We start from the raw sequence: 26,136 nt of genomic DNA on the forward strand, positions 1-26,136 counted from the left end.
ATTTTGGTGCCCCCTAACCCTTATGTAGATATTTTATATTTTTGATGTAAGGTTAAAACTAAATGTTACTTTAGTATTATTTAGATACTCTTTTAGTTATTAATATTTTGAATCTATTTTCCATTTTGAACGTTTTAGTTATTTTTTGTCGTTGTTTAATACACAATTGTTTTATATAAAAAGTGTATGTATATATATCACTCTATAATAACCCTGTAACGTGACCAGGATAGCTTGACACTGACAGGCTTTGAGAGATTCCGGTATAGCCTGCGAGTGGAACCTGGTCGCCCAGCAAATGTGTGGAAAATATAGAGAAAGCACACTACCCCCTAGTGACTGAATTTATAACTGCACGCACAGAGCCAAGAAATACAACCTCTTGCTTTGGAATGTAGCACAGTGACTTAATGATTGTAGATTTCCATTGAAATCCCTGTTGCTGGTATGCAAAATGAAAAAGAAAGTGCACGAAATGAAATGTAACTCCATTTGTGCCTCATATAAGTGCAGTTGGGGCCTAATTTGTCTTTTCGGTACCAAACATATAGCTTCCTAATTCTGTTCTAAATATATTACATGTAGTTCTTCCTAGTTGTAAATATTCTCTAGTTTATGATTAAAGTAAGATGTTGGTCTCTTAAAGCCACATTTTCTCTATTTCCAACATTCGGATGCGATTGTCACATTTTAGCCCCTAGTGGTATCCGTTCCCCTCCACTTATGTAAAATTAATGAATAAATAAGGAATGTAGCATGAACATGACTGTCAATACATCAACATAAATTTAACAATTCTAAAAGTTATTTCGGACACAATTATTCATAGCTATCCGTTTTACAGAAATACTGTTTAAAGAATATAATTTTAGTGGAATATTACAATTCCTACTTTGTTTTTCACTAGTTTTGGTTAGATTATATCACATCTGGTCTGGGGGAAATCGCATATATCAATGCATCCGAAGCTCTCGTTTTTCTGAGATAGTGAAAAGGTGACAAAGACCATGCATCAAGAACAGTTCAGCAGCTGACACGTATCAAAAACAACACCACTCAAATTCAGGAATATTTTTGTATTTGAGTAAAATCTACTTGAGTACACTTTGAAACAAGAGTACAACAAAATAGAATATACTTCAAATGTTGAATATACAAACTAGATTATTCTGAACACAAACATCTTGTTCTCCCTCTTTAAGGACTAACAAAAAGCAAAAGAAAACAAACGCTTTAGAAATGTATTTGCAGCGAGGATACATGCTGCCGATTGACCTTTCTTTTTCTCTTTTGTGTTGACAAATTGCCATTGTTCTGGAATTTGGACCCAGATATGATTACACCAAAGTAGTATGGCCTTTTTTATCCAGGAGATTGAAATGAGAATGCAAAAAATGCTTTGCAGTTTGCTTGCCAATAATACTGTGCTTGGTAGAGTGTGTGAGGAAAGGAAACAACAACAACAACAACAAAACATGAGCTTAACACAAAAGCTTAATAAGCTTGATTTAAAAAAAGAAAAAGAAAAAAAAAAGACAAAAAAAAAAAAAAAAAAAAAACTGTTCTAAGGCTGCATTTTTTATAAATTCAGTAAACTGTATAATTCCTATATACAAAGTCCATTACTTCTCTTAGTAGAGATGGAGGGAGAATCGACATGTTCCTGTGAAACACGGGCAGAAGCGTGACTCACAGTGATCGTCAAAAGAAACTGCTGGTTTTGCCTTGCAATTTTAATGTTAAAGAAAAAAATCTTTATACAAGTTATAAAAAGTTGAATTTATACTCCCTCAAAAGTTCACATACTTGACTACTACACCTACTCGCTCCTTAGTGTTCTGCTTAGCTGTCATTAGTGTCAAAGTAGTTTTTTTTTTTTTTTTTTTGGAGAATTGTAGTGTTCTTTACATTGGTCCCTTTAACAACTCATAATTGAAATGACGGACATCCAGGTTTAGTTCACATGATGTGAGAATTGGGGCTCCGATAAAGGCTGGAGTCTTTTTTTTAATATATAAAATGAAACCACAATAGAACTTGAAACTGTACAACTCCAGTTTGTATTCCCAGAATGTGATTGAATAGTATCTGGGGATTATAAATTCATTTATAATTGTTCATGGCTGACAAAGCGCATCACTCTTCAGCTCTCTGCTGCGAACTGTGGTTTTGAATCTTCCTCTACCACCTCTACTGCTTCCTGTGCGAGACTGTCCTGCTCAGAAGTGCTGTCGGGTTTGGACTCTGAGGTTTGGGCTGTGCTCTTCGCTTTTGGAGAGAGCTGGCTCTGTTGAACCTGGATCTGAACCGGGACCGACGCCGGACTCTGTACAGTGACCGGAGTAGACGTTGTCTGAATGGAGATTGGGACTTGAGTTTGCGTCTGGATTGAAACGGGAACCTGCGTCTTCGCCTGAGCCGGACTCTGCTGGGCAGGTACTGCCAGTCTGACCACCTGCGTCCCCGGCGCCACAGACACGGGCGTGAGGGCTCGGACGGCGAGGGGGGCGCCCATCAGATTGATGCCTGTGGGGGTGCCTGGTTTGGCCTGAAGCTGGCACTGCGTGAGCTGGGTTGCAGGGATGGTGATTATCTTGGCAAGCTGAACTGTGATCCTGTCACCATTCTCTGCTGTGGCGGGCACCATCGTTGGCATGGTCTGGATTAGGACTTTGGGTGCGTTCACTCCAGTCGGTGAGCCGGCATTGGTGGGCGCTGTGGTGAAGAGCGAAGGGTTTGCTGACTGCACGGCCACTGTGGAGATCTTCTGTCCCAAGGAGTTTGTCATAACCACCGGCACTTGCATAGCAACCCGCACAGTCCTGGACACAAGATTACGTTTTAAAACAAATGTCGAAAAATTGACTGCTTTCAGTAATTTTTGTTATTGATCGTGTTCAGTCAAGAACATGTCAACATGTCACAATCATATAGTAATTTACTATATACACTACATATTCAATATCATTCATCATATACACATGTAATGCTACTAGGGTCAGTATTTACTTGATCAAAAATACAGTAATATTGTGAAATATTTTTACGAGTTAAAATAAATTTATTTTAGCATAGCAAACTGCACAGTTCTGGACACAAGATTACGTTTAAAAACAATGTAAAAAAATTGACTGCTTTCAACAATTTTTGTCTCAGACTTGCCCACACTATACTTTTTTGGGGTCTGCTGGAATACATTAACATGATTTAATGATTTGAAAACATTTTGTTTCTCATAATTGGGTTTCTCTTTTCGCCTTCTGCCTGAAACACTCTTCTACTTCCTGTCTCTTTAAGCCTGGGACACACCAAGCCGATTGTTTTTTGATGATTGGTAAAAGCAGCTAGTGCATTATGCAAATGTGTAGCATGGTGATGTAGCTAACGGTGTTAATTTTGTCAACGAAATCTATGACGAAAAATGTTCATTGACAACCATTTTTTCCATGACTAACTTGAGACAATGACAAGACGACACCAACGTCATTCAACAATAATGGTGACTATATCAATATTGTTCATGAAAAAAGACAAAAAATGTGGTTAAAAACAAAACATTACTGTTTTTATGAGCTTTCTTGCTTACATTTGCCAGATTTCAAAAATTTAAATTCCCCAATCAGAGCCTTTCTTTTAAGCCCGGGACACACCAAGACGACAATCGGCCGTGGGGCAACATTGAGCCGCTTTTAAACGTTGGCCGACTAAGTTATCCTGGTGTGTTCTGTACCGTTGGCTCTAGTCGAACGACGTCAGGTCTTTTTGGGCCGATTTAACTTGTGCAATTGGCGTCGACCCGTCAGGCAAAAGAGAAAACTCTGATTGGCTGTTCAGTTTAGAGAACGAGTCGAAGCACGAGAATAATAGCAAAACGGTGAGCAAACAAGTCAAGGCGGTACAGACAGAAGGCTGTTCTAATTTTACGTCATGTCCCTGAGTGTTCCTCTTTATTTGAGATTTTTCTGCCTAAATGACAGTGTCTTTCAGTCAGTCAGTGTTCGGTCAAGAGCTATTTGCTCCAACTAAATCTGCGATCAAGGTTCAGGCTGATATCCAACTTAGGAAAAGAAATATGTAGAACTGCGCAAGTGCTACTGCTAAGAGTACATGTCAATACTGTCTTGATTCAAATTTCTCATAAGCTTAATTTAATTGGTCTAAAGAGAGAAAAATAATGACTGTTTTTGTCTAAAAACTATATATAAAAGAGCAACCAAAGTTAATGTTGGTAACTGCAAATTGACTAAAAGTTTACAAAAAAAATGCAATGACTTCAACTAAAATGTGACAAACTAATAAGCATTTTCATCTGATGATGAAGACTAAGACTAAATAAAAAATTATTACATTTTGCTAGCTATAAATGGCAGGACAACAAACAAGGCATTTCAGGCCAGTTTCAGTGTAGACTTTGTGCTTTGTAATTATGCAGTTCGTTTACATGCACATATTGCATGCATATTACATATTATGGAAAGGTAAAATAAAAAGCATAATAGGTGTCCCTTTAAGTCTTGTTACCTGGGTGCATTGGCATTAGGAATAATGGTGGCATGAGACTGCTGTGATGGATCTGTTGTCGTGGAGACTGTTACGATGCGCTGAACGGGACTTGCAGTAAGTGCAGCTTTAGCTTTTGGGGAGCCCGGGTGGACTATAGTCCTGCCGCCCCCTCTCAAGATGGCAGGGGTTTTGGAGAGGTCAGTCGTCAATAGTGTGTCAGATGAGGGAGGAACGCGCTCATAGGCCTTCTCTCCGATTACGTCATCGCCAGGGTCGCACTTATCGTCATCGATGACAACAATGTCTTTAGGCATTTCCTTAAACTGATAGACCAACCTCTGACCCTCTACTTTAGCCAAGATACCTCTCTGATAGTAATACCTGAGAGAGAAACAGACATCAATTAAATATACAATACTACATCTGATTGTTCCAGTTATAGATGCCAATTGGTCAATATAGCATTCCAGCAATGTGAAATGTCTTGCAAAACCCATCTTCAATATCTTATGACATTTGCACACACCTGAGCGCTCTGCCCATCGTTTCATAGTTCATGTCAGGTTTGTTCTTGTGTTTGCCCCAGAGCTTTGACACAGCTTTAGAGTCCACCAGCTTGAAGATGCCTTTCTCCCTCTGTGTCCACTTAATGTATCTGGGACAGGTGTTCTTATCCTGCAGCAGGTCCAACAGGAACTCCCACAGGTATGTACTTCCTGTAAGAAAACACAAATATGGCATAAGTTCAACAATCTAAACAATATTTGCCAATTAACAGCCACTGGCACTGGCAAAAAGTTCTATTTAAAAATAACTAAATAATATTGGGGTGGATCTTACAAATCCTGTCAAGAATATTCCACAATCATATAGAAATTTGCTATATACACTAAATTATTCAATACAGTTCATTATATACACATGTAACGCTACCAGGGTCATTATTTGATCAAAAATAGTCAAAACAGTAATACTGTGAAATATTATTACAATTTAAAATTACTTTTCTATTTTAATTTATTTTAAAATGTACTTTATTTCTGTGTTGTCAAAGCTGAATATTCAGCATTACTCCAGTCTTTAGTGTCACATGATCCTTCAGAAATCATTCTAATATGCTGATCTGGTGCTCAAGTAACATTTCTCATTTTTACTGTCTTATGATTTTACTGTCAAGTTTGAAATTAAATGCATCCTTGTTATATTTGATGCCAAATATTTGATCAGCTATGTAATTCTACTTTTTATAACAACAATTATATATTTGTTCAAATGGTTTAGTGTCTCTAAAGTAATGAAAAATCACCCAAAATTATTTATTTCAGTAACAATGAATACTATCGTGATGTACACAATGTACAACAATAATACATTATATGATAATGAGAATGAGATCACATTACAGTATGACAATTTTGTGCAAATTTACTTTTTCCTTATGATCTGTACTTTTGATATTTTTGGAGTGAAATTTGACCCAGATGTTTCTTCACCCATTACGCATAACGTATGCAAATAACACAATGTATAGGATTGTACCTTTCCCTTCCCTAGACTTTTTCTTGATGCCCAGATCTGGAGATCCATTTGAAATGTGATGGGGTTTGGGTTTCCGCCCAGCTGAAAGGATGAAACGCATAAACAATAGTTAAAAAGCTCATTTTTTAACAAGTAACCTTTACAAAAAAAGCCTTTGAATAAGTGCTTATGTTCTCACATTTTCTTCTCTTGTTGGGTTCCGTCTCCAGCATCTCAGGTTCCTGAAGAACTGTAACCACCTCCATGGGCTCCGAGTCCTCTGTGCTGACCTCCACCACCGTCTCTGTCAGCACGTCAGGTCGCATAGCAGCATGCAGGAACTCCGAAGTATTGATACATGGAGGCACAAACACCTCTACACAGCAGAAAAACAAATCATTATAAAAATTATGTTTACAGCAATGTGAAAGCTAAAATTGAAGGAGGAAGAGAAAGCATTGTTCACCTGGGCTCCGGTCTCCACGCAAGCTGGAGGGAGAGTCCATGTGTAGAAGAGCTTCAGCAGCCTCGATGGTTTTATCAGAGCAGTGCACACTGGAGCCATGAACTGATGCTTCCACTGCAACAGAAAAAACACAAACAAAGCTTAATATTCTTCTGAACTTGGTTTTTAAACTTCTTGGGTGCATATTACAATTTCAAAAAGTATCATTGCATTTTTATGCCATTATTTAATAGCAAAGTGTCTACACCAGCATTTAAAATGATAACTTTATCTAAAAAAGAAAAGACACTTTGAATGCGCACTTCAATACAACTTACTGGTTAACACTGTGACAAACAGCTTTATTACATTCCTCAGTTGAATGGTTTCTTATGGTAAATCATTTGATCTGTCAGTTATGTTGACATACACACTACAGTTCAAAAGATTGGGGTCTGTAAGATTTTTTTGAAAAAAAGTCTCTTTTACTCACCAAGGCAGCAGTTATTTGGTCAAAAATACAGTAATATTGTGAAAATATTATTACAACTTAAAATACCTGATTTCTATTAAAATAAATTTTTAAAATGTAATTTATTCTTGTGATGGCAAAGCTGAATTTTCAGCATCATTACTCCAGTCTTCAGTGTCACATGATTCTTTAAAAATCATTCTAATATGCTGATTTGGTGCTCAAGAAACATTTATTATTATTATTGTTAAAGACGGTTTTGCAGCTTAATATTACTTGTGAAAACCAAGATAACTTTTTTCAGGATTCTTTGATATTAGAAAGTTCAAAAGAACAGCATTTATTTAAAACAGAAATCTTCTGTAACATTACTGTCACTTTCAATTAATTAAATGTGTTCTTGATAAATAAAAATATTAATTTCTCTCTCTCTCAAAAAAAAAACAAAAACAAATATCTTACTGACCCCAAACTTTTGGACAGTAGTGAAATTAATAAATGCTATATACAACGAGGGCTGCAGGAACAAAAAAAACCCTCATGTTTCAAATTGAATGTTTGCACACTGATCTGCCAATAGAGGGTGCTATTGGGTGGAAAACCATTCATGGTTACTCAAAATCATATCCAAAAATCAAACAATTGAACCCCACAGAGTGAGTGACATGTTTGGGCATGGGTGACAAAAACTGGTCTAGAAACAGCTATACGTCAAAAATAGAAAATATATTACAATTAAACTTTTTTTTTTAATCAAACATTAAAAAAAAAAACATTTTTTTGCTCCTGAAAAGTCTTTGGGGTTGTATAAGTTACTTTGATGGCATTCACTTAGTAAGTAGACTATATTAAGTGCATGACTGACACTTTAATATGGTACTTATGCGCTTTAAACTACTGCCTGACAAAAACACTACCTGACAGTTAACAGATCATAGAGACAGTGATTGGAAGTCAAAGAGAGCTGACATGAGACCATATAAGTTCAGCACTCTGAGAATGAGTGTTTTGAATCACTTCACATAACCAACATAAATGGGTGTGAGAGGACATATAGTGTAAATCCCGTAAGGACCCATTACCGCAAAAGTGCAACTGCAGACTTCTTGAAATCCTGCCTTTGGACCTAAATAGATCCACAGGAGTCATACCTGCGATCAGTCTACTCAAAGCCTAATTAGTGTGCTCTAAGACAGTTCACATAAAAGAATCTGCTAACTGACATGTCACTTCCTTGGACGCTCTAATTTAGAAACAGGTGCAGAGAGGCTGATCTCAGACAAGCAGTTCATGCATATATAGGACGGAACCTCTAGCCTCATTTCTCTTTGGCGTTAACATTCAGAGCAACCAGCACCTGTGCCAGTCTATCCAAGCCGTCACTCAAGTCCCATTACAACCTGACCATGCCCATGTTTGGCTATGTTTGTCTGTTGCTGCTCACGGGGGCTATCTTTAGGCAGTCCCAGTCATAAACACATACACGCGGTGTCCTCTAGAATGGGTGACCCTGCATGTATTTACTTCCTGTATTCGGACAGATCTGCCCTTGGAGACAGGACATAAATGTGTAGTTATTTAACAGAAAATACTGAAAATGCACATGGCTGCCAACACTTCAAAACTAAGAGAATAAGAGTGCTTTCAAACAATAAGTACAAATTAAAAATAAAGTTACTCCTGTAAAAAGTTTGTAAAAATTCTTGTACATTTAAAAGGTTAGGTCATTCAAAAATTATGTAATTTACTCAACCCTAATGTTGTTCCAAACCTGTATTATTTACTTTAAGAACATGAGTGTTTTTTTTTAGTTAACTACCCCAAAAAGAGTCCAAACAACTTCTTTAGAGATATACTCAAAAGTAAATTTGATCTGTAATACCGAATACCAAAACACTGAAGTCAAAGCAACACTAAAATCTCTTTAAAAATAAGCAGAAAATACAGCATGCTTTATGCCAATATGAATAATGAATACAGATTCACTGAAATACAAAATACTTCAACAGCTGCTAAATAGTAATCGCGTAATTTTTAACATTCATATAATAATAATAATAATAATAAATAACTAGTATGATTCAGCTGAACAACTGACACGGGAGACCGAATATTGTGGTCCTATTTTTCTATCACTAAAATAGCGGTCCACAAGAAAGTAGTGCTGTCCCTCCTCACTTCCGTGTTTACAGTCGTCAGTGCTTTCCCTCCAGTTCTTTCTGAAGACGCTCTCCGAGCTTCCTGCCACTCAATCCCCGCCCCGAATCTGATTGGGCGGTTCTCTAATCAACGCCCCAACAAACAGACAAGACGATTGGTCAGGTGTAGGATTTCGAACGCAGCGCGAATACTATTGGACGACGAGTGCTGTCACTCATAATTTACACAGCCCCGTGGAATAACAATGCTTCCGCCATCAAATTAGCTCTAAAATCCAAACATTCACATGAAAAGAAGTCAAAATATCCACTCGACACTTTCGCAGCAACACCTTACATGTCATAAAAAAACAAAGTGGTGTTTAAATAAATAAATAAGCGTTAAATGTTGCTTAACATTCAGCGCTAAACTGTGCAGAAAGCAGAGCGACCACGTTTAGATAACGGGACATCTGCGACATAGAGCAAACATGAATTTTAGTACTCAAACTCAATGTTTTTGCATATAACTTAACATTATTTTTTTTTTTAAATGTAGTTTTAATGTAATTGCTCAGCGTGTATTTTTTCCTCCGTTATGCCACATTTCCTTTGAAGATGAGGCATCAAAATAAACCAACCGACAAACGTAAAGCTCTCAGACGCTATTTTCAAACGAAAACAATTCACTCAACAGATTAACGGGAATTCAGTTTACTAAGGCTGTATTTAAGAGTTAAAAATAAAACTCAGTGCCCTTCCGACTCCAGACAGCGTGGCAAAGACGTAGGAAAGACAACATCTCTCCCACTTCCTGGTTTCAGAGCAGCGCACCACCTCCAGAGAAACCCGTTATTTTAACACACTCCACATTTAAAACGCCCTCAGCGCCGTGCAAACTAAACACTGTGCACGCTGATCGCGCATAACACAACATGCACACCTTCATGCTACTTTTCATCACTCCAAGAAAGCAGATAAGAAAATTAGGCAACGCCATGCAGGTTGCCAACCAAGGTGATCACTTCCTGAAATGCCCTCCATTACTTTAGAGCACAACTTCACGGATCTCAGCGCTGAAGCGCAAGCACTGCTCTGCTGCGCCCCAAACAAACCCACGCTGGCGAGCCAGAACACGCGCTTTGGTCTTTTTACCTGCTCGGATAAGTAGATCGAGCTGGTTAGCGGGTCCCTCATGCAGCGACGTCGCCATGTTTCGTCCAGAGGTGCAGATTCACATTGACTCGCATTGAAAGCGTTTAGAGACGCACGACTCGCAGATCACTCCGCCTCCACAGGAAATCTCCACAAACTCAACAGCGCGCACAGATCCTTCCGCGCCAAACACAGGAAATCCTCCGCGCGCTCTTGCGTTACGTTCGATTTACGTCAACAGCGGAGAAAAAGAATTTTGTAAACGAATACTTATTTAATCTTTTAAAAATCACATTCGGCATACGTATTTTACAAAACAATAAATATAACTTTCTCCACAAAACGAATTTAAATCAATGAAACTAGCAGCTCTGAATAACGTAACACACGAATATGACAGTAGGCGTTTCCATTTTTTTAAAATCGTTTTTTTTTTAAAATTATTATTATCTAGAAGGGCATTTTCTTATAAAATATTCTTAAACATCTTCCTATTGTAATTTAAGCACTTTCAACTGTCATCTCAAAGTATCTGAAATATATAAACAATAACTGTTCTGAATAGACACGAATATGACAAGTTTCTTTTTTCCATATTTTTTGCAATGTTTTAACATTCTTTTTAGCATTTTTAACTGTGATCTTAAAGTCTCTGTAAAATAAAATGAGGGTATTATGGTGTCACGTGATATCAAAAAATATAATTTGTTGTCTAATATAAAGTGTCTTAAGCATTGTCATGAGTATTACAATAAGTATTTTTATAATACAACAAGTGAGGAATTACCATTTTCTGCACAGAACTTTAAAGAATGTCCACAAGAGGGCAGTAGATATCCATCACAAGACACGGCCTTGGCACCAAATCTATATAAAACACTATTTTATATATGATTTACTCAACCTCATGTTGCTCCAAACAAGTATTGCTTAGTTCTTATGTGGAACATAAAATTAGATACTAAGAAGACCCAGTCACTATTCACTTTAATTGTTTTTTTGTTTTTGTTTTTTCATACAATGAAAGTGAATGGTAAATGAGGCGGTCAGTTCTTAATATTCTGCAAATGAATTTACTATGGATTGGACAACATAAGGGTGAACAAATAATGATGACAAATTTTTCATTTTGGGTGAACTGTCCGTTTAAAGTGGCAATCTCTGCTAGTTCAGTAAAATATAATTCTATTACAGAAATTAGTTGTAAAAATAGAAGTACAGCCCTGTGTTTGGCTGTTAGTAACTGTAACCAATACAAGAAAGCTATCTTTGTGCCACATGGTTGATTTTATAGCAGAATCATGCTTATGTGGTTAACCTCTGAAATTATGCATCACTAAAAGCCCATAAATCCCAGTCCTAATGATTGGCATTCTATATACGACATATAATAACAAGCAAGAGTCTGCATGCACCAAAAAACAGGATACCTAACCATTGACATAATTGTTATAGTCAACTCTCTCCCTATGTCTGAGTCTGCAGCATTTAATGTGCATCAATGGCCACCATGAAGTATTTCGCAATTAAGGTTTACAAATGCATAATGCTGGATGCACAATCAGATGTTTTTCCAAACGGTGGCTTCACAAAGTCTCACTGCCAAAACTCACAGGATTCAAAATATGTTAACATGCAGTCACTAGAACAGAGAGCATTTTGCTCATGTGAACAAAAGCACATTAAGTAACAGTGGTAGCTGTGGTAAATGTGTGAAAATAGTGTACTGAACAGCTGGAAGTTGACTTGTGGCGTTATTATGAACAGATACAACAGCGTTTTTGTGTTAATATGCATTTGAATAACTATAATATATATATATAACAGGTCTCTTATATAGTCTTGTGATCAGCTAAGAACAAAGATGAAGGAAAACATTCCCTCCCATTTAATATGACTACACAACAATAATAATAAAAATGTATTTATAAATGATTAATTATAAAGTAAATATATTATAATTATATAATAATAAATATATTATTATAATTATAAATGATGAGTATTTTTTATTCTAGTATCATGATAAAAATTAAATCAATAAAAAAAAATATATGAGGCCTTATGAGGTAGTGTAATTGTGAACACTTATGTTTAGAGGGCATTCATTAAAGACTATGAATGTGTGTCCATTAAGTGTTGCTGAAGCATGAAAGAGTGTATATCTTTGAATTTCGTGCCCAGGTGTGCTCATAGGGTTGAGTGAAAATCAGCTGAGAAAGAGAGAAGAGTCGTTATGTGTTCTCACCTGTCTCCAGCACCTCGGTCTCCACCTCCTGCTCCTCAGCCACTCCCTGCATCAGGTAAGTCTCATCGTCGTACACCAGCACCTGAGCAGCGAAGCCCTGCTCCAACCGCGCACCGGGCACTGGCTCCACGATCACCGCAGGGTACTCCGCCTCTCCTTCCACCTCTCCCTCCATTTCTCCCTCAACCTCATACACACCCTCCTCCTAGACAGAGAACAGAGGTTTCATGATCAAGAAGAAACCGGAATACTATTCTAAACATTAATTCTAACAGATCAAGATTTAAAGAGTTGCTGTAAAGTTTTACTGCATTATAATGAACAAGACTTTTGACAGTTCTGCAAAACTTTAAAGGGTTGTTCACAGTAAGAAAGAAACTATAAAGATAACTATATTAGTAGTGGCCGATCCGATCAATAGAGATTTTAGGGTATATATAGGTCAACCACTATATATTAGCATCCACACCAATGGTTCTGTTTATTATTAGCATGTGCTGCAGTTGTATGTCATTTCCATATTGCTTTAAATGCTCAAGCTCTTTAAAGTCAGGTGGATTCTGATTCTGAATTATCAATCATCAGCTGGATAAAATCTTTCTGAAAGTGATTCCAATGATATTGTGTCATTATAGCTGTGGTGTGGACCTCCCAATTTAGAATGATTATTAAAACTTTATAATTATAGTTATTGCTATAGTTATCATCCTTGGTGTTAACATCCCTTAATATATTGTGGAAACTAAATATCATAAGCTGATTTTCAGGGAATGTGACAAACATAGCCTTGCATAGACAGAATTTTTACTATTTGATCCACTTTGCAGCTTATTCTGACCAAAAACTGATTTTTTGACCCCCAATTTTTTTTAAACATTTAAAGTAATTTAAAGTCCACATGAAATCAAAATTAGTGTGACTATTTACTGTAATGCACATCAGTGTTGTTACTGTTCACTAAAATTTTTGGTAACTGAAATAAAGCTGAAATAAAACAAAATAAAAATTAGATGAAAACTTACTTTAAAAAACAAACAAATAAGTTGAAGTACTAAAATTCCTAAAACTAAAATTAGAAAATCTGATTAAAACTAAATAGAAATAAAAAATAAATAAAACTAATAACAATAAAACAAAAGAAATTTGAACTAAAATTAAAATGAAAACTGAAAATATTAAAATAAAAGCTAGTCTAGTGATGAACAATTTATTTGTGCAGGTTTAAATTTTTCTTCATAATCTTTAGTCAAAATCTGAAAATTTGCTTCCATTTAAATGATTAGTTCACTTCAGAATTAAAATTTTGAATTAAAATTGAAATCTTTCTTCAAATCGAAAAGAAATTAAGGTTTTTGAGGAAAATATTCAATTTTTCTCCATATAGTGGACTTCAACAGTTACCAACTGGTTGAAGGTCCAAATTGCAGTTTCAATGCAGCTTCAAATGGCTCTACATGATCCCAATAAGGATCTTGTCTAGGGAAACGATGGGTCATTTTTCTAAAAAAAATAAAACATGTACTTTAACTACAAATTCTCATCTTGCACTAACTCTGCGATGCGACCATCACGTTGGAAAGGTCAAGCGTGACATAGACGGAAGATGATTTTGGATGACATGGGGATGAGTAAATCATCAGGAAATTTTAATTCTGAAGTGAACTAATCCTTTAAGTAATAGTGTTCCTTCCTTCAAGGAAATGGTGAGGAGGTACCATCTGATTTTTTCTTATTCATTATTCCGTTTAAAAATACATCATGTCACAAAACTGAACCAAAATTGATCACACAAGAGTGGTGGAAACAAAATCAGATATAACTGTGGGAAAAGGCTGAGTAACCTGGTGATCTCCAGTAGTTTTCATTTACTTGTTTGTACCACAAAAAAGGAGCAACCCACTCTCAGCACATGACGTTACTGTTCCATTTCACTCATCGTATATGGTTTGACAAGCTCTAATCTGATTAGTTGATCTTTGGTCAGTTCCTGCCAGAATAAACCACAAAGTCGACAAACTTCATGCCAGTAGACAAAAATATGACTATGGCAAACCTGACTGCTGCAAATTGTGTAATGCCAGTCAATCATATTGGACCTTGCTATATTTGAGTGGAATATACATCAGACAAGTGGTCTGTAGATGCGAGACTAGCAACAACTAAAAATAAAAAAAAAGTTTTGTAGTTGTGAAATTCTTACCGGTAAATGGTCGTCCACTGCAGTGACATACTCCACCACTGTTCCTCCACTGTCTACAAGCACCACAGACGTCATGACTCATACCCCACACTCTGCTGACTCCCTGTGGCAAACTCCAGGACTGCAGTCGGACAGCACGACAAGAGACAAAAGACAGAAAAGTGAAAAAATGTTCATTGGCACTCCAAAGAAACAACATATCTCAAACATTCATGAACCTCATGTGCAGAGCCAAAGCGAGCCACTCTCCTTTTCTTTCAGTCTGGCTCAACAGGAAACTCACTCTTTCTAAGTAACAGACCACCAAAACAGGAAGCCTGCCTGTGAAACACTGACGCCATGGCAACAGCCAACATGCTTTTGTTGGTGGAGCTGAAATGAAAACTATTACAGCTGCAAAATGCTCCCAGATTCTCAATCCACCTTCGTAAAAGAAAGGGAGAGAAACAAGAAGCCTCAGTGGGACAGTCTAGCAGCTGAATTATTGAGTGACTTTGCTACAGCACTCCAGACAGCTAAAGTGACAGAGACAACATGCACATGCTTAGAACACTGAAAACAAGAGGGAGAGTTCAACTAAAAATGAAAATTCTGTTTCTCATTTACTTATACTCAGGTTTTTCCAAACCTGTATGACTTTATTTTATCTGTGAAACACAAAAACTGAAGTATTCCATATGACTAATAATGCATACAAATTTTAGTTATTGAAAATTATCAACCTAAATTGCCATTTTCAGTTTTCAGAAAGAATAGAAACCATTACTTGAACATCAGATATCAAAAACACTGACACTGAGAAATAGCAGAATGCATGAAATCTCATGCAATACAAAAAAAGAACAAAAAAAAAAAAAATCATTTTTCTTTTGAAAAGGCAAAGCAGCTTTTGTTGTTTCAAAGTACATAAATGTTTATATTAGCCACTTAACAGCACTGTTAGTACTCTGTTTACTATTCACTGGTAGAATAAAGCTAAATCTCTATCTTGAATAGTTTTTAAAGTCAATATATGCATAAATACATTGCATTATGGAAGCCTGTTTCTGCAAATTCTGACTTTTTTCTCAGAATCTTGTGATATAAAGTTGCAATTGCAAGTTATAGAGTCAGAATTATAGAGAACTTTTTTTCGTGCAAGTGAGTGTATATCTCACAATTTTGACTTTTTTCCCCTCGCAATTCTGACTTTTCTTAGAATTGTGAGATTTAAACTCATAATTTTGAGTTACGAAGTCCAATTCGGAGGGAGGATCTTACAATTCTGACTTTATAACTCGCAATTCAGAATTGTGAGATAAAAACTCACAATTTTGAGAAAAAAAGTCACAATTGCGAGTTTATATCTTGCAATTCTGAGAATTTTGTGATAGAAAGTCGCAATTGTGACTTATAAACAATTGCGAGAAATAAAGTCTTTATTTTGACTTTATATCACGTAATTCTGAAAATTCTGAGAAAAAAAGTCATAATTGTTAGATAAAAAGTCACAATTACCTTTTTTTAAATTTTTTATTCAGTGGCGGAAACAAGCTTCCATATTGCATAGTTTTTAAAATATTACATTAAAGATTTTAAAAGTTCTCAGAGTGAAGATGCCATAGAAATAATGGCAATATCTCAAAAAACTATTGAAATCACTTAGAAAATTTTAGAGAAAAGCAAATGCTCCCAATCAAAGGCTAATTAAATTGTCCCAAATATCAATTTTTAGCCAAGATGTTTCATTTCATCACAACATAAGTCTTTTGTGCGATATTCCAAGCTTTCTGGAGTCATACGATAGCTTTGTGAGACTAAAATTTAAGTCATTTACAAACTCCACCACAACTCTCCAAACTCATTTAAGTTCATGTACATCCAAATAAAGGCATGTGTGTTGTGGTAACCAATTGCGCTGCAAGCCGCATGGCTACTTTTATGGTGCTTTTCTGGAGATCAAGCAAATTAAATTCAGTTGCACTGTATGAAGAACAGAATGAACATTCTGCTAAACTCATATGAGCCAGAGTAAATGAAAGAATTGAACTTACGCTGCATGAAATGTCTTCATGGCACCACAGATGTTTGCATTTCCTATCCTCTAATTGCAAAGAGTAAATAAAGTACACCATCGTGACAGACACTTAAGATTGTTAAAGTGATCCTATAAATTCCCTGTCCAATTGCCACAGCAACGCAGTCACAAGGTCTGCGCAGGGGTGAAGAGGGGTGTGGTAACTAAATGTGACACACACACACACTTCCTCACAGATGCATCTGGATCATGTTATCTGCAAATCACAAAATGACAAGTTTCTTTCAGCTTCCCCATAAGTGCTTTCCCTATAACTGCTGCTAAAGATCAACTTGTGCTTTAAGCTAATTAAATATAAAGAAATTATATAGAATTTCTGCATAGCCTCACTCACCATCTACACTTTCTGGCAGAATAGCTTGATGATTGTACTATTACTTGAAGGATATGTTGCAATTCAGTACAAGCCATGTTATTAGATAGCATCAAGGAAGTTCAAGCAGTAATTCATCTGTTTCCAACCTATTGTTCTTGGTGCAGCTGTGGAATTCCACAGTGTTCCTTTTCCATTCCAAGCCGTATTCCAATTTCCTAGGACACATTCTAAGACGTTTCTGGTCCACTTCAGCCATCGCTTCTTGTCCTTGTAAAATCTCCACATTCCAACAAAATGACTCGACAGAAGACAGCCACTTTCCCCACAGCACCATCAGGGAAACAGTGAGTAAGGACCGAATGAGAGAAGTGCACGTAGCCTGCACCGTAGCGTTTGGCACACTATTGCTTTCGTTTCCTGTTTTGTCCTTCACACCTGTTCCTCTATGTCTTCATTCTTTAATTGGCGCTGTATCTTTCTCATGTCATTCGTCCACTCTAACATGCTCACATCTCAAGGGTGAGGCAGCATTTGTAAGTTCGACTCAGCATTCTGTGAGGCAGGATCACATGGTCGGAGCTTTCCGAACAGGCATCACATGACCAGTGCACAACGCTGCTTTTGTGTCCTCAACAGACTCTCCAGTGATGCAACCTCCCACCTTTAGAAACACACACACACACACACGCAAGGGATGCCAAAATCCAGCCTCCACCCAACAGTCCTCCAGATGCAACAAATTATTCCACAATGAGAATCTACTCCCCTCAGCCTTCTGTCAAAAAACACATCACCTAACTGACAAAAACCCACTTCTGTTTTTTCTAGATTCAGTTCAGCTCTGTAGCCATACATCTTTCTTCAATGGAACACAAGCGGAGATCTTTTAAACAATGTTTATGCTGCTCTCAACCATAAAATAAAAGCATACAATGACAAAGGGCTTTCCGGCTCTATAAAAGTATGACTCCACTATATTCTAAAGCCTTTTTGTGAGGAACACACTGAAATTGTTTTATTGACCTTTCAGCATTTTCACGTTCTTAACGAAAATTGTAATTTTCCTGTTACAAAAAAAGAACATCAGCATTAAATAGACCAACAATTTAAAATACAGATTACAAATCTAATCACTAATACTCTAAATTGTTATTTAGCGACAAATTATTAGTCTAATATCTCATAATGCAAGTTGTTAATCATTGAAAATCAAGATATAAAAAACTATAATTTTCAAATCTTGCATGCAGTTTTTGCATATTTTATCTCATCACATTGCAATTTGTTTCGGGATGTGAGGAACCAATTCCATTTGGCATCACTGTGACGGTGCAGCAGAGGGCAAGATGTGTAGTGAATAACACACAAAAGACTTAAAACACTTTTACAAGACTTTTTTAATGTTTTTGGAGCTAAATGACCTTACACAACGTCTACACTGGACAAGAGTCTACACTGGATGCGGCGCGACAACAAATTCCTGACAGTAAACGGATTCCCCGTTCTATTTCTCACTTGGTCCAAGCGCTTTGCAACGGTCAGTTTGTCGCTTTGCGGCGCGATGCAACGCGGCTACAGTCTTGTGTAGACATGGTATTATTGTGTAGACATGGTATTATTATCTGAAACAGTAGTGCATGAACATTCTGCCCAAAATCTGGAGTAATAATGGAACAAAAAAGTGATTTTCACTATTATTTACAACAGGATCTGCATTGTTAAAAAATTTACTTGATTTTCAAAAGTCAGCCAAACGTGTCCGTCTCTGATTAACATGTAGGCCTAATTTATTTAAGCCATGAAATAAACTTAATTCCGTAAAATAAGTATGATGAACTATGCAGCAGGCATTTCAAATGTCTCCAGCACATTTTATAATTAACCAAAAATCAAAACACAGTTCACCCCTCACGCATGTTATCACATCCTTAGGCTTGTCTGTCGGTTGGAATATAAGAACTAAAAAACATCCACATAACACACTCATGAATCACTTAATTGAATACTAGCCGGCTCAGGGGCCATTTACACAACACCACTTTCAACTAAAAACTGAAAACTTTTTATATGTTTTGGCCATTCATTTACATGAAAACGGCAAATGTCTCCCATTTTGGGTGACTGAAAATGCAAACTTTTGAAAACAGAATTGAAATTGCAAGTTTTTGAGAGCGATACCATTATTGTCTCCATGTAAACTACAAAAACGTGAATTTGTGAAAACAGCAACATCATGCGCGTGCGTATTATGTGTTCAGTCTACAGGCACATAGTGTTTCTTTACAAAGTGACATCACCAACAACTGGCCTGACAGTATAATACAGCGTTTTTAATTGTTTTCGCGGATCCATGTGAATGGGGATCATTTTTACAACATTGTCGTCTGTACGCGAAAAACACAAACTTTTCATTTTTAGTACATTGTTGTCGTGTAAACGTACCCTAAGAAATAAATAATTATTATCAGTTTTCAAATCCACGTCATTTGAATGTCAAAACATCAATGTCTGTCAAAAAATAACGTGCACAATAGACAATACACAGTAATATTTACGAGAAGTCCAGGGAGTACACACCAGGGAGTTTTGAATGCATCATCATCGCTTTACAAGAAGAGGGTGAAAAATGGCGGCCTGAGTGGCTTCAACATTGTCTGTCAGAGACGATAATGTGAGTAATACAACACACGTCAGTACAAATTTGTTCTTCACTCGCAGAAATTGAATTGGAGTGACCAGGGAACATATACTTCAAATTGCATGCTAAAGAGAATTAATGACAATACAATTGAAAAACTTTGCTGGGTTAGTGAACATTGTTCAATGTGTTGGTTGAGACATAATTTTGGCAATAGATGAACTGTTAAATGAGCGATCTAGAGATGAGACCCTGTAGTCGTCCAATTTGACTCATTTGCTGATGTAATATATATTAAAAACTTGTCAGGTTATTTTATTAGAGCTGTCATGATTCTTTGATTAAATTCTTGATACTGGACTTTTACAAAAATCCTTAATTCCAATTTACCCGTGCGCACGTTTGATAAATACGGATTTTCTTGTACTTAGGCACATTCTAAATTTCATTCATAGGACAAAATATAGAACCTTTTCTATGCACTGTTGATAAATGAGGGCCCAGGAATTTGTTATAATACATAATATACATACGTTGATTGTTTATATTACGTATTTTACATTATGTATTTTTAACAGTATTATTCTATAAAGCCATATGATTACTTCACTTGCTTTTGATACTTTATTTGAACCAAATATTCATGCCTCATTGTTATTATATGCATTTTAAGTCATTTTAAAGGACTTTTGCTTAGTTTTGCCATTTTTATTACATCAAAAATCCTGATTACTCGATTAATCGTGAAAATAATTGACCGATTACTTAATTTCCAAAATAATCGTTAGTGACTGAAAGCCCTAATTTTTATTTATTAAAAAAATTATCATAATTTGTTACATTTAAGCAAATTTCAACTTTTGTGTTCCACATGTAAATCATACACACAACACAACGGTGGGCAAATAATGACAGAATTTTTATTGTTGGGTGAATTGTTCCTTTAATGTTCATTCAATCAAACACACAAAAAAAAAACCTGCTCCTAAAATATATGGCAATTTTACTAAAGATGGCAGTTCCATTTTTTTATATGACTCCAAGCACAGAATCACACACAAAAGTGCAGATGGCAAACAGGGGAAGCTGTGCATGAGTCAGTGGGGGTCAAATATTTGAGCCAAACACAGCAAATGTTGACTGACCTGTAAAATTGGTTCACAAAGCAGACAAATTTCTCTGCATTCAAACGCAGCTATTTGATGTCTAAAAATGATTATGGCAGGTTATGTTCTGGGAATGGTCACATTGCCTCCCACAATCCACCACAGCAGTCATCTTGTAAGGGGTGTGTGCGTTAGTTAAAAGGTTAGTTCACCCAAAATTCTGTCATCATTTACTCACCTTCCTGTCATTCCAAAACAGTAAGACTTTTGCTCATCTTCAATACACAAGTCAGAATCCACTCAACACCACACAAAATGGCGGAGCTTTTGTTCAGCACGATTGCTACATGCTCACGAATCCTTTCATTGTAACCAACAAATTATAAAGACAATGCCAATAAGAGATTCATTGCACAGCGTAGACAGACAGGTTCATTGATTATAATGGATGTTTTTGCAAGATTGTAGCTTTGTGTACCTCGCATGGTAATTGACAGCTTTGTTGAATATAATGGCAGCGATCTTTGCTCGCTTACTGTATATAATATATTTTTCATACTGCTAACTACACATTGCAAAGTTCCTGGGTTGACAACCATATTTAAATGCCTGATTAAATCCAATAGACAATCATAACAATAGCAATGGACGAAGAAAAAAAAAAAATCAATCTGATAATGTATGTCAAATGAGCTGGTTAGCTCACCCAAAAATTATTTTTTTTTGTCATTAATTACTCACCCTTATGTCGTTCCAAACCCGCAAGACCTTCGTTCATCTTCAGAACACACATAAAGTTATTTTTGAGGGATCTTTTTTATCTTCCATAGAAAGCAACGAAGATTACCACATTCAAGGTCCAGAGAAGTAGTAAAGAGATCGCTAAAATAGTCAATGTGATTGCAGTGGTTCAACCTTAATGTTATGAAGCAACAAAAATACTTGTGTGCAAAAACACAAATAACGACTTAATTCAACCATTTCTTCGCCACCCTGTCAGTCTTCTACGCAGTTAACCAAGTGCAGTGCTTCTATGTTTACGTTCGAATGGCGGCTGGGTATTGGCCGACGCTGTTCACGTGAGCACTAGTGGTTCAACAGATCACAAAACTCAAGGTTTGGATCATATCGCGGTTATTAAGTCACAGATCAGATCATTTTTCAGATTAGCACAAAAAAAATTTGGGGACGCGGGGTAACTTTGCATTTATTACTTAGGCCACTTTAACTACTCCGATACCACAGCAGAAACTACTAGCCTAACTAATACATTATTAAAGGCAAGTGAACAGACTCTAAAAATAACAAATACTGTACACCATTTACAAGCATAGATAAATACAACAAAGTTACAAATAAAGTATAAGGTCTAAGTAACTGTAGTATTAATTTTCGTGACGAGAAATGCAATAATTAAATGTAAAATTTCACTGTGTAAATTTAATATAGATGAATCTTTGTTAAAGCTGTGTTTTGTTGTTTGATATATATGACAGACAACAGCAGGTTGCTGTCACTTTAAGAGTAAGTCCCCATGCATGCACACATCCGATATACACATCCGAATTCTCACCTCGTTCACTTAAGACATAACCGAATGTGTTTACGAGAATACTTGCCAAGAGGGGTATTTTGACTGACATAATGCGTGTATATGTCCATCCAAGTGCATTGAGGACGTGAAAGAGAAATCAATTTGGAGTTCGCGAGCTATCTGAAACGCACCTCTCTCTCTCTCTCTCTCTCTCTCTCTGTCTGCGTGCGAGCCTTGTATGTATGTGCGTCTGTGCTCACTGATAACAGCGTGGCGTGTGATACCAAATTTTGCCTCTGCTAGTGCTGGAATGGTTTTAGATCTATTTAATGTGTAAACTAGGAAGACAAAACACATCCAAATGATAACCTTTCACTCTATTGGGGTTAACCTTGCAATTGATCTGCGAATCACATGTGTGCCGAACCATGGGGCTTGGTCCGGATCAACAACGATGCCTGTGATGCTGACGCAGGAGCCAGCCAATACCTGGAAGCACTGCACTGTGTCTTCTTTACCACTTTTCTGGACCTTGAATGTGGTAATTTCTTTGCTTTCTATGAGAGATAAAAACCCTCTCAGATTTCATCAAAAATATCTTAATTTGTGTTCCAAAGATGAACAAAGTCTTGCAGGTTTGGAGCTGAGTTTGAGGGTGAGTTAACGAAAGAAATTTTTATTTTTAGGTGAACTAAATCTTTAAAGTAAATGCAAAATAAATAGACCTGCCTTTTGCTATGTTGCTATATTACTTTGTCATTCATTTTATTATTAACTTTCAGTGACTTTATACATTTAAACTAACAGATTTTTAAATATAAAATTGTTCTAAGCACTTTGTTTTATGATCCGTCCTGACAGTGATTACTTTTTTAATTCATGAATAAATAGGATAAGTCAATATTACAAACCATTTCTTTGCATTTATTTTGCATTTATTGTCAGGACTGGGCTCCCAGTTCACATGGGTAGGGTACTTTGTACTTTGTGTGTGGGATGACTGTGTTCGTCACCCGCCACCACCGAAGCCCATTTCGGACCCAGAAAAAACCCTGGTATTCCCCTGTGTTTCAGTAACTGAAAAACAGGGAAATAGATACAATTAGATCAGTCACTATACATCCCTCAGAGAACAGTTAAAAATTAAGAAATGGAACAATGATGGCACAGTAAACTGACAATGCCAACACTGAGGGAGTAAAGGCTTCGCATGAAATAATTCTGGTTCCAAAAGAGCACTGAACCACACCCCGCTTATTGATCTCAGAGCATCTGGAAAAGCAGGGAAACCCAGTTTGATTCTGTCTTAATTTTTAAGTCAACATAAAATTCAATTGTTTACCCTACTTAATTTCTTTACACATGATCCTAGTCTTTTCGGAGCACAGGAAAGTAAATTTTAGTTATCATTCATTCACGTTGCTTCCATGACAACATAATATGTCATCTGCAATGACTATTTTAAACATCCAAAGGTCCAAATCAGTTTACTGGAACACTGAGATGTGGGTTGCGGGAAAAAACAAAACAGTTAAATTCAATGAAAGCACGAACAGAAACTCACCCTACTCATGGGGATTCAATCTGCAACCCTGCAACGACCGCGTACAAGTCATAATCCATCGCACACAAACATGCTTTTACGCTCCACCCTCATATGAATTAATCTTTCCAATCTTTAACCTGTCCTTGCATGCACATTTGTCTCAATAACCAATCTTTCCTTGGCTTTAAGAATATGTATCATCAAATTGTGACATGGAAGCAGACATGTATTTCCTAATAAAGCAAAGAAATCTGCTCTAGGGCCTGTACCTTTCAAAGACCTTATCGTTTGAAATCAGCAACTGCTGATTTGGTAGATCAAAGTCCGCTGTTGTTGACTTCATTGCTTCCCTCCACTCTCAGCAGTCTAAATTAAGGGTTTTCAATTGTTTAAATGCCACAAATATGATAATCCTCATGCAAATGACCCCCATTTTAAAATTTAAAATCATCTATGGACTCCACTGCGGCCCCCTTAGTGTCCCCAAACCCCAGATTAAAAAGTTAGTAAATAAATCCCTGGTCCAAATGTAAAGATCAGTGACCTTGCCAGGAGAATCAGTCAAACTTAGAAGAATAGAAGTAATCGCTTACATATGGGATCTTATCAGAGGTTTGCATTTCACTGTAACAGTTACATGCCAGCAAATACAACCCTGACATTTACCATGAGAGTGCGTGTAAAATCAGTGTTTACACCAGTGACTACAACAAAGCCCTGATTCCTGCTGTACTCTCTCCAAATAAGTGGGCGTTACAATATAAACACTGAAGGAAATACCACACACCAATGTTATCTCAGTTCCTTAAAAGGAAAACCATTATTTGTAGAATTCATGTGCTCTTTGAAGGAATAAAAACAGCTTTCCTCGAGCATAAACCCAGTACTATGTTCAGTGAATCATCTGACATTATCCCCAATGCTAACAAACCAGCGGTACATTTCAATGCTGAAAAAGTAAAGTAACAAGCTAGTTAGATTTTTTAAAAACACTTTACTTCCATAAAAAGCCATTTTTTTATTAGGACAACAGAGAGAGATATAAACAGCGAAGCGTAAATGGTTAGTTGTCAACTCTCTGTTAGCATTTAGCTTAGCCAGCCAGCAAATACGACACAGAGGAGCTCACAACACAAGAAACATAGCCGCTTTTAAACAAATAAACGATAAAACATTTGTATACATGACGGGGTTACTCTTTATACTGTAAAGCGACACTTAAAAACACAATAAAGTGCCTCATTAGATTCGTTACATAGAGCTAAGCTAATATAACCGCATAGTCCCTGCTAATGTTTCTTCGGCGTATGGAAAGCGTAAAAGTAGATTTCTTACCTTGAAAAGCTGATTTTCCGAATCAAACCCACACTCTGTGATTGTTTGGTTTACACGGGCATAAGAAGCTGAGAGTTTGGTGGCTGTGGTGGGTTAGAGCCCGTCACACTGTGGCTGTTAGCGGCTAAGCTTTACCTGATCATCACATACATACATATGCGGGTCTAAACAAGACACACTGAACTACACTGACTGATGGGCCTCTAACACAAGACCTACTAGCCCAAGTCAAATCAGTCCCTTACAATGATCGAGCAGAGAGGACATGGAGGGGTTGTGTTTGCAGACAGTAGATCCAGGTCAGAGTCATGATGTAGAATGACGAGGAGAGAGAGAAAGAGAAAGATGCACCCTCAGAAACTACTACTTTTTTGATCAACATTATCAGAGACTATCAATATACATATATTACATTAGTTATTTTTTTCATAATGTCTTGATGTCTGTTTTATATTATATAGGCATATGTTTATTTCATTTTTTATTAATTAAAACCTTATTTTAATTTTTATTGTTATTTGTTATTGTTCTTTTTCTTGTCATTATCTTTAACCATGTCAATAAAGTATTTTATTAGAGTTACGAAATAAATGGAAAATTAGACATTCCTGCTACAATTTGGTTTAAAAAAAAGTTTAATTTTATTGTTTTAATAAAATGGGGTCCACTGTGTCGAGCTTTTAAAACCTAAGTGTTGAGTCCTTTGTTAGTTTGTTCCATAACAAAACAAACCAAAATCAAAACTATATAAAAAATGTATATTTAAAGCTGCAACTGGGAATTTAAAAAGGCACAGACTGGCATATTGTAAAACAATAGTGAAATACTTAAAACAAAATCATCCCAAATGTTCCTAGATTGTCAGAAACTGGTAAAATGCATTACTGGGAGAGGTTGCAGGGAAA

General features: G+C 36.5%; 1 protein-coding gene across 10 annotated transcripts; it reads right to left on the bottom strand.

Annotated features, from left to right (window-relative positions):
• Positions 1 to 1,043: 1,043 nt before the first annotated feature.
• elf2b (E74-like factor 2b (ets domain transcription factor)) lies at positions 1,044 to 25,464 on the bottom strand. 10 transcript variants are annotated; one of them, XM_067405320.1, is made up of 11 exons: positions 17,091 to 18,240; positions 16,713 to 16,952; positions 14,898 to 15,102; positions 14,680 to 14,800; positions 12,480 to 12,684; positions 6,488 to 6,601; positions 6,221 to 6,397; positions 6,043 to 6,123; positions 5,030 to 5,219; positions 4,522 to 4,884; positions 1,045 to 2,822 (listed from the first exon to the last, which is right to left on the bottom strand). In XM_067405320.1, the coding sequence occupies exons 4-11, from the start codon at positions 14,752 to 14,754 to the stop codon at positions 2,144 to 2,146; spliced, it is 1,884 nt and encodes a 627-aa protein (XP_067261421.1). In that variant the 5' UTR covers positions 14,755 to 14,800; positions 14,898 to 15,102; positions 16,713 to 16,952; positions 17,091 to 18,240; the 3' UTR covers positions 1,045 to 2,143. The 10 variants fall into 10 exon arrangements, with proteins under 10 accessions (XP_067261429.1, XP_067261421.1, XP_067261419.1 ...); XM_067405318.1 differs by lacking the exon at positions 14,898 to 15,102; XM_067405319.1 differs by lacking the exons at positions 14,898 to 15,102; positions 16,713 to 16,952; positions 17,091 to 18,240 and adding an exon at positions 25,232 to 25,464.
• Between the last annotated feature and the right edge of the window lie 672 nt (positions 25,465 to 26,136).

The sequence above is a fragment of the Chanodichthys erythropterus genome, chromosome 12, assembly GCF_024489055.1.
Source record: "Chanodichthys erythropterus isolate Z2021 chromosome 12, ASM2448905v1, whole genome shotgun sequence".
NCBI lineage: Eukaryota > Metazoa > Chordata > Actinopteri > Cypriniformes > Xenocyprididae > Chanodichthys > Chanodichthys erythropterus.

Coding starts and splice junctions, on each gene's coding strand:
- elf2b (XM_067405319.1), bottom strand. CDS start 14,754: ATGACGTCTGTGGTGCTTGTAGACAGTGGAGGAACAGTGGTGGAGTAT. Junction 4,885..5,029: donor ACGATGGGCAGAGCGCTCAG/GTGTGTGCAAAT, acceptor TTTCTCTCTCAG/GTATTACTATCAGAGAGGTA. Junction 2,823..4,521: donor CCTAATGCCAATGCACCCAG/GTAACAAGACTT, acceptor TCTTGTGTCCAG/GACTGTGCGGGTTGCTATGC.